A 12,068-nucleotide genomic window follows, 5' to 3' on the forward strand; every position below is an offset into this window, starting at 1 on the left:
CCAGGCTGAAGTTACATGTTTGATCTTGTTTTACAGCATTTTCTTCTGATAAACATTTAGATGTTTTAATGTTTGCCAATAACCTGGGGTCTTTAAATTATCATCAGTTCTGTGTCATTTTAAAAACATGCTTACTCTTTCTTGGGAGCTCTCCCCGAGTTCCCAGCTATGCTCCGAGAACAGCCATGTTGCTGGCTGGTGTTTTTCCTCTGCTAAGCAGCCCAACAACCATCCCTCCTGAGAACTCCTGGAGCTACCACTCGAGTTCCACCCGCAGCGGCCCCTCTTTCTCTTCCCACCTGAGTTACCATGGAGGAAAAACACCAGACAGCCATAATATTTTAAAACCAGCCAGATAACACAACCCCTGGGTGAAGAATATCCTGTCCCATCCTCCTCAGCCTCTGCAGCTGCCTGCGGAGGCTACAAACTGTTGGTCCCCGACTGGCTTTCCTATCTGCTCTGCCGCACCACCTGCTGCACATTCCCAATCCTCTCTGCATCCCTTTCTCTTCCTCCTGGGACCCAGAAATCCCTCCTTATCCTTGGCCCAGCGATTGGTTTTTGCCATCTTTATTGACCCAATCAAAACACAATTAGGGAACCAGATTTTAGTTATCAGCTCCTCCCTGTACAATCATCATCATCATTTCATGACTGTTTTCCCTGAATGTATGTCTATATCATGTGGGTGTTTGGTACCCTTGGTAGTCAAAAGAGGGCAGCAGCTCCCCTGGAACTGGGATTACAAAGGGTTGTGAGTCATCCTGTGGGTGCCGGATCCTCTGCAAGAGCGGCCAGTGCTCCTGACCACTGAGCTCTCTCTCCAGCCCTCCGACAACTAGTTTGTAATGCTGTTTATATTACTACATAAAACAGCTCTGAATGAGAGGCTTATTTCAAATCAAATGACACTAGGCCTAAGTGCAAATGCCTGTTGTTCTAGCTCTTGGAAGGTAGAGGCAGATTGATCAGGAGTTCAAGGTCATCATATGATCTTTTAGGTATAAAGGCTTTCATAGAGGACTTACAAAAATTAATGCAAAAATTATTATAGTTTAAAAGGTGAATAATGATTTCTTACTGTCCTCATCCATTCAGTCATCCTGCAGTGTCTTACAGTTGTCTTGGTAGTTTTCATTTTACAGTTGCCTTGTTCAGCTAGGGGTCTAAAGCCGGTCCATGTGCTGCAATTGTCTATATGAACCTGGAGCATTCTTACTAACTGGAAACCTAATGTGAGCCATTTTATGGAATAAATATTTTCTCCATCATATTCTTAAAAGTGTGAGCTGCATATGCTGAGGCAGGGGCATCATGAGTTCACCTGGACCACACAAACTGCACCACCAAAGAAAAAGAAAAGGGGAACACAGCAAAGCAACCACGTGCGACGTCAGTTCTTTAGCCCAGTATTTTGGAATATTGCTTTTATTATGTTGATAAATTTAGTAATTAGATAATGGTGTCACCTGTAACCCTGGCACTCAGGAGGTAGAGGCAGAATTTCAGCAGTTCAAGGTCATCTTTGGCTACACAGTGAGGTCAAGGCCAGCCTCAGCCCCATTAGGCCCTGTCTGAAAAACGAACTGAACTGTAGTGAAGTATTTAATATGTTCTGCTACCAAGTCTTCCCCTGTGTTTTCTCTAAAGCCATATGAATTTGGACTCACTGAGCTTCAAGAGCCCCCTAAGCACAGGTGGCACAGGTGGCGGTGGCTATCACCATTCACCACGTCGCAAAGAGGCTTCATGTCCTGCATTTGTTTGTTCCCAGTCATCGTTGTCGTCGTCGTCTTCTTCTTCTTCCTTCTTCCTTCTTCCTTCTCCTCCTTCTCCTTCTCTTCTCCTTCTCTTCTCCTTCTTCTTTCTCCTCTTCTTCCTCTTCATCATCTTCTTCTTCCTCCTCTTCCTCCTCCTCCTCTTCTTCGTTTTGGGAAATTCATCACACACCTGTACACTCGGGGCGCCGCTGCTCCGTCCTGTGCTAGCCGCGTCCCGTGAGTTCCAGCCTGGGAGACTGCTTGGCTTACTTAGATTCCGGCTTTTGCTTTTCTGGAAGAATGCGTTATAATAAGTTTCCTGCACCACATAACTTCCTATAATGACGCTCAAAGAGATGGAGTGACTTACGGGAAGTCAGAGGAAAGGGACAATGGCAGTCAGAGTCTGCATGGGAACCCTGCTCCTGTCCCAAGAGGAGGAGACAGGTGGCAGGCCAGGGAAGCACTTTGTAATCACAGCCACCTCTTTTCTTTCTCTTCTCTTCTCATGTCTTTCTTTTTTCCTTCCGTTCTTCTTTTTTTAGTGTGTAAAGTTTTGTTTCTGCATGCATGTATGTGTAGCACCTTGTGCTGGGGCCTGCAGGGGTCAGACCCTGGAACTGTAGTTATGGGTGGTTGTCAGATGCCCAGTGTTAATGCTGGGAACAGAAGCTGTGTCCTCTGGAAGATCACAGCATGCTCTTAATTGCTGAGCCATCTCTCCAGCCCAGGTTTGGGTTTTTGAGACAGGGTCTTGAGCAGCCCAGGCTGTCCTCGGACTAGCTATATCTTTGAAAATGATCCCTCCGGCTCCTAAGTACTAAGATTCCAGGCATGCACCACACACCTGATGATCACCTACTGAATTACCCAGAATCATGCATTACACAATCCACATTTATAAGAGCTAATTTGTATTGCATTTCTCCAGAACAGAGCTCTAAGTTCTGTGTGCTTCTTCATTCCTATGCTATATTCCTAATACTGCTTTCTCTCCATTCTTCCTGTCCCTTCATTTTGTCCTTTATGGGGTTCCTGAGCAGTCCTTGTGTCTCTTTCCCCTGCAGGATTGGTTTGTTGTGAACCCAACAACCACGAAAAGCTTTGAGAAGCTGATGAAGATAAAGCAGCGGCAGCAGGAGGAGGAGAAGCAGCGGCAGCAGCACGGAAGGCGGCGGTCGCTGAGACGGCAGCAGCAGCCATGCATGGAGCCTCCCGAGAGCCAGCTGGAGCCAAAGGCAGGGAAGGAGCAGGGCGGGAATGAGGAGCTGGTGGGACCCGACCCAGAGCCAGTGCCAGCACAGCCCCAGAAAGCCGAACCCGCCAAGACCACTCACAAACGAGGGAGGAAGTAGGCAGCCGTTGATTGTGCTCTGCAGATGTGATGCAGTTGTCATGGGATATGTGCAGGGGAGGCCTGAGTCTGGGGCTGGGTGAAGATGCTTTCAGCTGTTGCTGTTGGGCTGTGACTCTGAGCTCCTCTGTATAAATTTTATAGTCTTCCTGACTCGTTCACTTTCTCCCCTCCCTGCCTCAGTAGGTTCATATTCCCTTGGAGTCTCTTGCTTTTCTGTTACCCAGAGAGCTCCCCTGGAAGAGCAGCTGCAGGTCCCCACGTCCTGTGCGAGGTCAAGAATGAAGTGCAAGGTTTTCTTCATTCTTTCCTGTCTGGGTTATGAGTGTTCTTGGAATCTCCACTGATTTAATGGCTACTCCATCATTTAGCTTATAAAACAGTTCCAAACTAATTTTTTTTTAAAGCGTTACCAGATTTCATCCTTCTGTGTTTGTTACATAAGAGGACTAGAATGGAGACCTGCCACATTTGTTACAGTATGGCTCTGAATCCCGGGAAGTGGAGCCTGACAGAGACTGCTTGTCTTTAATTATGTTTTACTGTTAAGAGGAAGAAAATGATTCAGCACGGAAAAGCTAGGAGCTTGCTATGCTTACTCTTGGAGTGGGGACTGACTGGACCCACAGACATGAGAACAGCCTGCGGAGTCTGTGTCCCAAACACTTAAGATGTCAGGAGAGGGGCCCCACCCTCCTAGACTGCCAGCATCCCTCACTGTGTTGACTCAGTGCCCTGGCCCCTGGCAATGCCACTGAGGCTGCAAAGCAAGGTGTGCTGTCCTTTCCCCTGGCTTACCTCACTTGTTAGGCCACGCCCACTTACGTCGTCCATGGCATTAGCTCACCTCTGTCTGAATGTTCTGAGAGTGCTGTCCTACTGTTCTGTATATGAGTTCTATCAGCTTTATATTGTGAGATTCTGACACCAGATGTAGATATTTTTCTGGAGCCAGAAAGAATGGTCTCTGTACCTCATGCCTGTCTGGTTGTGTTCAGTGGGCTCGTCCCCTGTAAGGGTGGATATCTTGAAACGTGGGTTAGAGTAAGTAGCCTTGTTGTTGTGTTCCTGGTTTCTCTTCCTCCTTTTGTGTAAATACTGTTCTTCTATATTCCCACCTACAATGTGGCCTGTGCCACTGACCAAGCTAACCTTGATATGGATGAACACTACCTTTCCAAACTCTGAAAGGCTATTTGCCACCCTTAAAGTCTCGTTCTCTGTGCTCTTCTAAATAGCTTTATCATGTGTGCTTTGTGAAGATCACTTTTCAATAATGGGGCATTAAAACTTGAATTGGGCACTGCCAGAAGGGTCATTTTGAAACAAGTTAAGGAAACGGTGTGTGTGTGCTGCTCTCTGTTCGTGCTCATGCCCTCAGTGCCCTGTAAGTAGATGAGGGTGAGGGTTGTGGAGGAGGGGAAATAAGAAGCTTATGTGAAGTTCTGGTGACAAGGACTTGGAGAATATTTGACAAATAAAATGACTCTCTCAGAAAGTCTCTGGTCCTCCTTGCTGCCACTCTGCTCTCGGACACCTTGCTGACTCGTGGGACTCAAGATGGCAAAGAACCAGGGGAGTTCTGAGTCACCTCAGTGCTCCTCAGCTCCTGAAACTTGCTGGTCACTATGACTGCAGTAAAGGGAGCTGGTGGGAGATGTGGCCTGTGGCCTGTGGGCCTTCTGCAGCAGGCCATTTCCTTCCCAAGGCCAGGAAGCAACAAAACCTGTATAGAATATCCTGATCACACTATTCAGTTTTTAAAATTCATCAGAATAATATAAACAAGGGTGACAGTATAGGGTCCATAGAGGATGTTGAACAGTGTGTGTCTGTGTGTCTGTGTGTGTGTGTGTGTGTGTGTGTGTGTGTGTGATGGAAATGGATACAATTACTTAGAAAATGACTTGGCAGTATCTAATAATGCTGAACACAAGAATAAGATCCAGGGCTGGAGATGGCTCAGCGGTTAAGAGCACTGACTGCTCTTCCAGAGGACCTGAGTTCAAATCCCAGCAACTACATGGTGGCTCACAACCATCTGTAATGAGATCAGATGCCCTCTTCTGGTGTGTCTGAAGACAGTTACAGTGTACTCATATGCATAAATAAATAAATAATTCTTTTTATTAAAAAAAAAAAAAGAATAAGATCCAGCCCCAGGTGCATTCTGGGGGACTCCCTTGCCCACCTGGGCAGGAGACTTGGATGAGAAAGACAAGAGGCTCCACATGTCTGCCAAAATCTGTTCTCATCGTCCAGAATTGCAGGCTAAGAAGACCCGTGGCTAGACTCCATTTCCTACCTGTTGTCCTCTGGCCTCCATATGACAAGTAAGCAGGCAGCTAATGTCTCTGTTGAGTTTGCAGAAGTGACATGTGTGCTGGGTGACTGGGTAGTACACAGGCCTATGTTTGGTCCCTAGCACTGGAGACAAGATTCTCATCTTCGTTCACTCCTCTGCTTCCTGGTGCCAGGTTGTAAGCTTTTCTGGTCTGCCACACCACCCTGCATATCTGATAGATTAACACCTCCAAAAATATGACTGAATAAACTCCTCTCTAAACGGAAAAGAAAGGTAGTATGCCATGCTCTTCTTTCTACCTTGGCCAGTTAGATGCAATAGAGATGATGCCTAGGATAGAAGTGTGCAGAGCAGAAGGGAGTGGACTGAGTTAGCTCCTGAAGGAGGGCCATTTGTCAAACAACACCTAAGACAATTATTTTTTTTCTTTGTTAAAAATTGAATCTGGTACATTGTCTTTTCCTTCCAGAAAGGTGGAGAAAATGTGATAGTCACACAGTGGGATACTTTCCTAGTTTGGTTCCTGTTGACATGTTAAACACCATGACTAAAAAACAACTTGGGGAGGAAAAGATTTGTTCTATTCTACAGCTTATAGTCTTTCATGAAGGGAAGCTAGGACAGGAGCCCAAGGCAGGAACCTAAATGTCAGAAACTGAAGCAAGAGACCACCAAGGGATGTTGCTTCTTTCTTCATCACAGTTTACTCAACTTGTTTCTTTATGCAGTCAAGGACCACTTGACCAGGAGTGGCCCCACCCACAGTGGGGACCCAACTACATCGATTATTAAGAAAATGTTCCCAAAGACTTGCCTACAGGCCAGTCTGAAGGAGATATTTTCTCAATTGAGGGTCCCTCTTTACAGATGACCTAGGCTTGTGTCAAGTTGACAACCTAACTGGCATGCATATGTGTGTGTGTGTATGTATATATGTATATGTATGTGTATATATATATATATATATATATATATATATATGTGTGTGTGTGTGTGTGTGTATATGAATCTATATATATGTGTGTGTATGTATATATGTATATGTATGTGTGTATATATATGTGTGTGTATATGAATATATATATGTGTGTGTATATATATATATGTATGAATATATATGTTTGTGTGTGTGTATATATGTATGTGTATGTATATATGTGTGTGTATATATATATATATATATATATATATATATATATATATATATGAATATATATATGTTTGTGTGTGTGTATATTTTTTTTTCTCCATCAGAGATTCATGCCAAAAAACATCAAATCATTACAAAAAAATATTTCTGTACAACTCTGGATTTCTTCTATTAACAGCAAGTGATATTTCTAGACCTATTGAGACACCTGGATGCTGGGCATGGTAGTCTAAGTAATATGTATGTATGCGTGTGTATGCTCAAGCGCCACAGTGAGCATGTGGTGGTCAGAAGACAATGTATAGCTCTGTGGTTAGTGGGTGGCTAGCTTGTACACAGGCCTGTACTCATTAGTTAGGGTTTCATTGCTGTAAACAGACACCATGACCAAGGCAAGTCTTATAATGGACAACATTTAATTGGGGCTGGCTTACAGGTTCAGAGGTTCGGTTCATTATCATCAAGGTGGGAACATGGCAGCATCCAGGCAGGTATGGTGCAGGAGGAGCTGATAGTTCTACATCTTCGTCTGAAGACTGCTAGTAGAATACTGGCTTCCAAGCAGGCAGGATGAGGGTCTTAAAGGCCACGCCCACAGTGACACACCTACTCCAACAGGGCCACACCTACAGAGCATATACAAGCCACCACAGTATGGGAGTCAGTTCTTACAATCTACCGTGTAGATTCTAGGTATCAAAACGCAATAGTTACCAGGGCCTCAGTAATAATTGACTTAAGCTGACAAAGTGAATACTTCAGTCTGTCTGGGTGTGTCAATCAAAACATACTTGGCTCAAGAAAACCACTAAAGAAGTGTTATTACTTGTGCAGTGCCAAAAGATAGCGCTCAGTGCTGGCCCACCACTGCAGTAATATCTACATACTGCCAACCCTCATGTGTGTTTTCTGAAACCACCATGTGAGTGCTAGGAACTGAACACATCCTCTCCAAGAGCAGTAAATGCTCTTAACCCTTCATGTCAATAAAAAGAGACATGAGGCAGGGTCTTACGTATCCTAGTCTGGCCTTGGACTCAATACGTAGAAGAGGGTGCCCTTGAACTACTGGTCCTCCTGTCTCCACCTCCAGAGTGTTGGGATTACAGGGCTGTGCTACCACTCTGTTAGTGCTGGAGGTTGAACTCAGTACTCTGCACACCAGTTAGGTACTCTGACAGCTGAATTACACACTCGGCCCCTCTCATTAATTTAAACTTTTAAAATTCTGTCTGTCTGTCTGTCTGTCTGTGTGTGTGTGTGTGTGTGTGTGTGTGTGTGTGTGTGTAGTCAACTCTTGGCTCAAAAGCTAGCTTGATTGCCCACTAAAGAACATCCCCCTAACTCTTAGTCACCTCCTTACCTGCTTTCTATATTAGCACAAGCATTTCTTCACACCTTTTTCCAAGACTGAGTTTCTCTGTGTAACCCTAGCTGTTCTGGAACTCGCTCTGTAGACCAGGCTGGCCTTGAACTCACAGAGACCCGCCTGCCTCTGCCTCCTGAGTACTGGGACTAAAGGTGTGAGCCACCACCATGCCCACCTTTTCATGCTCTTCCACGAGAATTAACTTCTTCACACGAGGATCCTTGTTGACTTCAGCTTTGCTCTCTGCTCATTCCCGACGTGGTAGGCCCTGCTTTGACAACTCTTCACTGCTCAAAGCAAGGGTTACTCTTATCCCCTGGCTTTTAAGAAACTGTCCATTTCATTCTTAAGACAATGGACAACATGGACAATTACACCAACTGTGCATTAGGGGTATGCAGAAGATAATTCTGACTCTAGCTTGGTGGACCCCAGGTTACCCAGAGAAAGAAACTGGAGTGGTAGTCAAGTTGTCCAGAAGCATCCACCTGGACTCTCCACCATTCCGGAAGCCCTTTCCCTTCAGTGCTCTCCTACAGGCAGTCTCTTGACACACCCTACCACATCTCCTCAAGGTATCATGTCTAGAGAGGTGGTTCTTCTGGACTCTCGCCATTCCCAATACCAACAGACACACAGTGGTCTAAGGTCCCAGACTCCGCAAAAACTGCAGTCTAGCCCCTCACCATAGAGACACCAAGTCACTAGAGAGACTTCTGTGACATCCCATGAGGCCATTGTGCAGGGAACATTTGACCCCCAATCTGAGGGAAAGGATATAGTGGTAGGCCAGGGAGGCTTCTGTGAGCATCACCTGCTGGAGCTGACTGGTGCTAGTACCTAAGGAATGGGAAGGTTGGACAATGGAGAAACTGAGAAAGAGTCAGTAGTAGCTGAATGGGATGTAGGAGGAGGGGCAAGACCCTGCTCTTCAGAAGTGAGAGAGGAGATGGACTCCCAAATGCAGTGTGACTGCATTTCACAGGACAGAAGTCCCAGGTCTGGGGGCAAATTCAGTCGACCTGCTAGGACTAAGTTAGTAGCTAAGACTAAGAAATTATATGTCAACCCCAGCTGTGCGAAGTCCCATCCTGTGTGCCCCAAAGTAAAGACACCTCTTGAAAATTGTGCTCCCCAAAGGCAGACGTGTGGCACCAGTTCTTTGGCAAAGATCCTCAGTGAGCCCCAGACTCACCTCAATGCATGCCTGAGTTCTGGAACCAGGTAGGTACTGAGGGGGGATTGATGTGAATGGAAGGTCTCCTAAGCTTGGTAACAGTGATGGAAGAAGGGGGCCTGGGAGATGCTTCTGTGCCTCGGGCCTGCCACGTGGCATGAAGACTTGAAATCACCAGTACCAGATAACAGAGCTGGGCAAGGCAGCACATGCTTGTCACTCCTAAGGTTGGGATGGGGCACAGAAATAGGCAGATCCCAGATATTTATTGGCCATCCATCCAGACTAGCCTAATCACTGAGCATCATGTATAGTGAGAGACCCTGCCTTAATTAGGGTTTCTACTGCTCTGACAAAAGACATAACCAAAAGCAACATTGAGAAAGGGTTTATTTCATCTTTTTCTTCTGTATCACAGTTCATCATCCAAAGAAGTCAGGGCCAGGAGCTCAAGACAGGAACCTGGAGGCAGGAACTGAAGCAGAAGCCACAGAGATAAATTGTTCAGTTGCTTGGACTGCTTTCGTATTCAGTTAAGGACCACCTGCCTAGGGGTGTCACCTTACCCTCAAGGGCTGGGCCTACCCACATCAATCTATCTTTAATTTGAAGAGAGACAGAGGGGCTGGAGAGATGGCTCAGCAGTTAAGAGCACTGACTGCTCTTCCGGAGGTCCTGAGTTCAAATCCCAGCAACCACATGGTGCCTCACAACCAACCGTAATGAGATCTGATGCCCTCTTCTGGTGTGTCTGAAGACAGCTACAGTGTACTTAAGATATAAAAATAAATAAATCTTTGAGAGAGAGAGTGTCTGTCTGTTCTACAGATAATCTGATGGAGTCCCTTTTCTCGATTCAGTTCCTCCTCCCAGATAGTTCCTGAATGTACCAACTTGTCAAAAATCTAACCCGCACTGACCCTTCTTGGGCATGATGGAACCCAAAGGTTTAGTTTCCAGATATTATTTTCTCACTTGTGCCTAGAGAACTGATAAAAGAATATTTCCTTTGTTCTTCCTCCAGGTTTGCCCAGAGTTCAAAAGGTTCTCCTCAGCCATCAACGTATCTTACTATTCTAAATGAACTTTTCAAGTCAGAGAGGCTGACAGAATTAGAGAAGGAGGTAAAAAGCAAGACAATGGAGGCACTGGAGAGCCTGAGCAGAAAAATAGAAGAGGCCAGGCTCCAGCAGGAGCACCTGCTGCAAGACAGCAGGCTGCTGCAGCGTGACACTCTCTGTGTGGACGCTGAGAAGAACTGCTTTTTGAGAGTCTTAAGGAAGCAAAGTGAGCAGTGTAAAAAGAAACACGGGCAACTGTGGAATCAGTATGTTCAGGACCTTGGGGAGATTATTCGAAGGAAACAAGAACTGACACTCAGGTTCGCCAAGCAAACTGAGGAGCTTCAAACACAACTCTTCCAGGGAAAAATCAAGCAGTCCCAGTTGGAGCAGCAGTTTCAGTCAATGGAGCACATTTCCTCCATACAGAAGAGCCAGGAGATGAAAATCCAGATGTTAGAGAAGGAACTGGAGGATGTGAAAGCTGAGACGGCTCGGAAGGACCACCAGGCACACTTGCAGTTCTTGCAGCGAAAGACACACCTAATGAGACAGATACAGGAGCTGCGGTCACTGCAGGCAGGAGACCATAACACCCCAGAGGTTAGGCAGAAGGCCCAGCTCTTCAAGTCCACAGCCAAGAAAGTGAATTCGGAATATTGCCGGAGTGTCTGCAGAGAGAACCAGGAGTTACAGGAGGACCTATTGAAGCTAATCCAGGAGTACTACAAACTAGAGTCTATAAAGAGGAAGCTTGAGATGTGTAAAGAGCGGCTGAAAGAGGAACAGTGCTATCAAGAAGCCTTAGTTAGGGGGAGAGGACAGCTTAAGGCAAAGAGGGAGAAAAGTCATACTTGTGACCCTTGCCCCCCCAACCAGGGTGTCCTGAGACCACATTGAACCATCCTTCCTGCACCAAATCAAGAATAAATCCAATGAAGTTTATTTATTAGCCAGAAAATGAAGATTCAGAACTACTAGGCCCCAACACTGTCTTAGTCTACTGGGGAGGCTGTTGGATGGCCAGTAACTCTGGGCCAGCTTAGAAAGCTCACTGAGATCGTTCATGACTCTTACATGTCCCCATGGAGGACCACTGGACAACATGGGGTCATTGTTATAAACCAGTACTCAATAAACACCAGTGCAGTAAAAGCACTCTTCTGCCTCAGTCTGCTGCAATGCTAAACACAGAGATACCTCCTCATTCATGGAGGAAACGAAACTGGGTGGTGTTCAAAAGTTTAGCCGGGAGTGATGGCGCACGCCTTTAGTCCCAGCATTCAGGAGGCAGAGGCAGGTGGATTTCTGAGTTCGAGGCCAGCCTGGTCTACAAAGTGAGTTCCAGGACAGCCAGGGCTATTCAGAGAAACCCTGTCTCGAAAAACAAAAAACAAACAAAAAAAAAAAAAGCGAGTGTAATAGCAGGAAGCTAGACTTGGATATTAAAGCCGATTGAGCAAACTGAGGAAGAAAACATCCCCTGAAGAGACGAATACGGAGCACAGGGGCCTTAAAGTCAGAGTAAAGGAAGTCATTAAACAAATGAACAAACTGCATATAACAAAAGTAGAGCCAGCAAGATGGCTCCGGTGGTAAAGATGCTTGCAGCCAACCCCAGTGATGTTGCAGTAAATCTCCTCCCAAATATGCCGGGCAATGAAAACACAACACAGTTACTATGAATACATGTTGTGCGCCTAGATTGGGCAGATCTACCACTACACTACCATCTTCCACATCTATGAGACCCCTTATAACTTACGGATTCTCCAGGCCGTGTGCTTCTGCTCCACTTTTGTCTTCCTCCTCCTCTGAATCCTTCTTCTCCCTTCCACCTTCCGCTCCACCTTCCCTTTATCTGCCCAATCATCAGCTCTCCTTTATTT

At 45.9% G+C, this 12,068-nt stretch overlaps 2 protein-coding genes across 4 annotated transcripts in view; both read left to right on the forward strand.

Annotated features, from left to right (window-relative positions):
* Zfp512 (zinc finger protein 512) overlaps nucleotides 1–4,615 on the forward strand; it is a 29,334-nt gene extending 24,719 nt beyond the window's left edge. For all 3 annotated transcript variants that reach the window (NM_172993.3, NM_001360000.1, NM_001360001.1), the window contains one exon: nucleotides 2,831–4,615. In NM_172993.3, the coding sequence (NP_766581.2) occupies nucleotides 2,831–3,118 (288 nt within the window). In that variant the 3' untranslated portion in view covers nucleotides 3,119–4,615. The remainder of the gene's footprint in view (nucleotides 1–2,830) is intronic.
* A 4,104-nt stretch (nucleotides 4,616–8,719) lies between these two features.
* Nucleotides 8,720–11,123, forward strand: 4930548H24Rik (RIKEN cDNA 4930548H24 gene). Its single transcript, NM_026296.3, has 2 exons — nucleotides 8,720–9,165; nucleotides 10,143–11,123. Exons 1-2 carry the CDS (start codon nucleotides 8,789–8,791, stop codon nucleotides 11,077–11,079), a joined length of 1,314 nt encoding a protein of 437 aa, NP_080572.1. The 5' UTR covers nucleotides 8,720–8,788; the 3' UTR covers nucleotides 11,080–11,123.
* Nucleotides 11,124–12,068: the final 945 nt, after the last annotated feature.

This window comes from Mus musculus, chromosome 5, assembly GCF_000001635.26.
Source record: "Mus musculus strain C57BL/6J chromosome 5, GRCm38.p6 C57BL/6J".
NCBI lineage: Eukaryota > Metazoa > Chordata > Mammalia > Rodentia > Muridae > Mus > Mus musculus.

Bases quoted from the DNA above. Each gene is read 5' to 3' on its own strand.
- 4930548H24Rik (NM_026296.3), top strand. From the start codon at position 8,789: ATGGGAAGGTTGGACAATGGAGAAACTGAGAAAGAGTCAGTAGTAGCT. The intron at 9,166-10,142 runs GTAGGTACTGAG...TTCTTCCTCCAG, and splicing joins TGCCTGAGTTCTGGAACCAG to GTTTGCCCAGAGTTCAAAAG.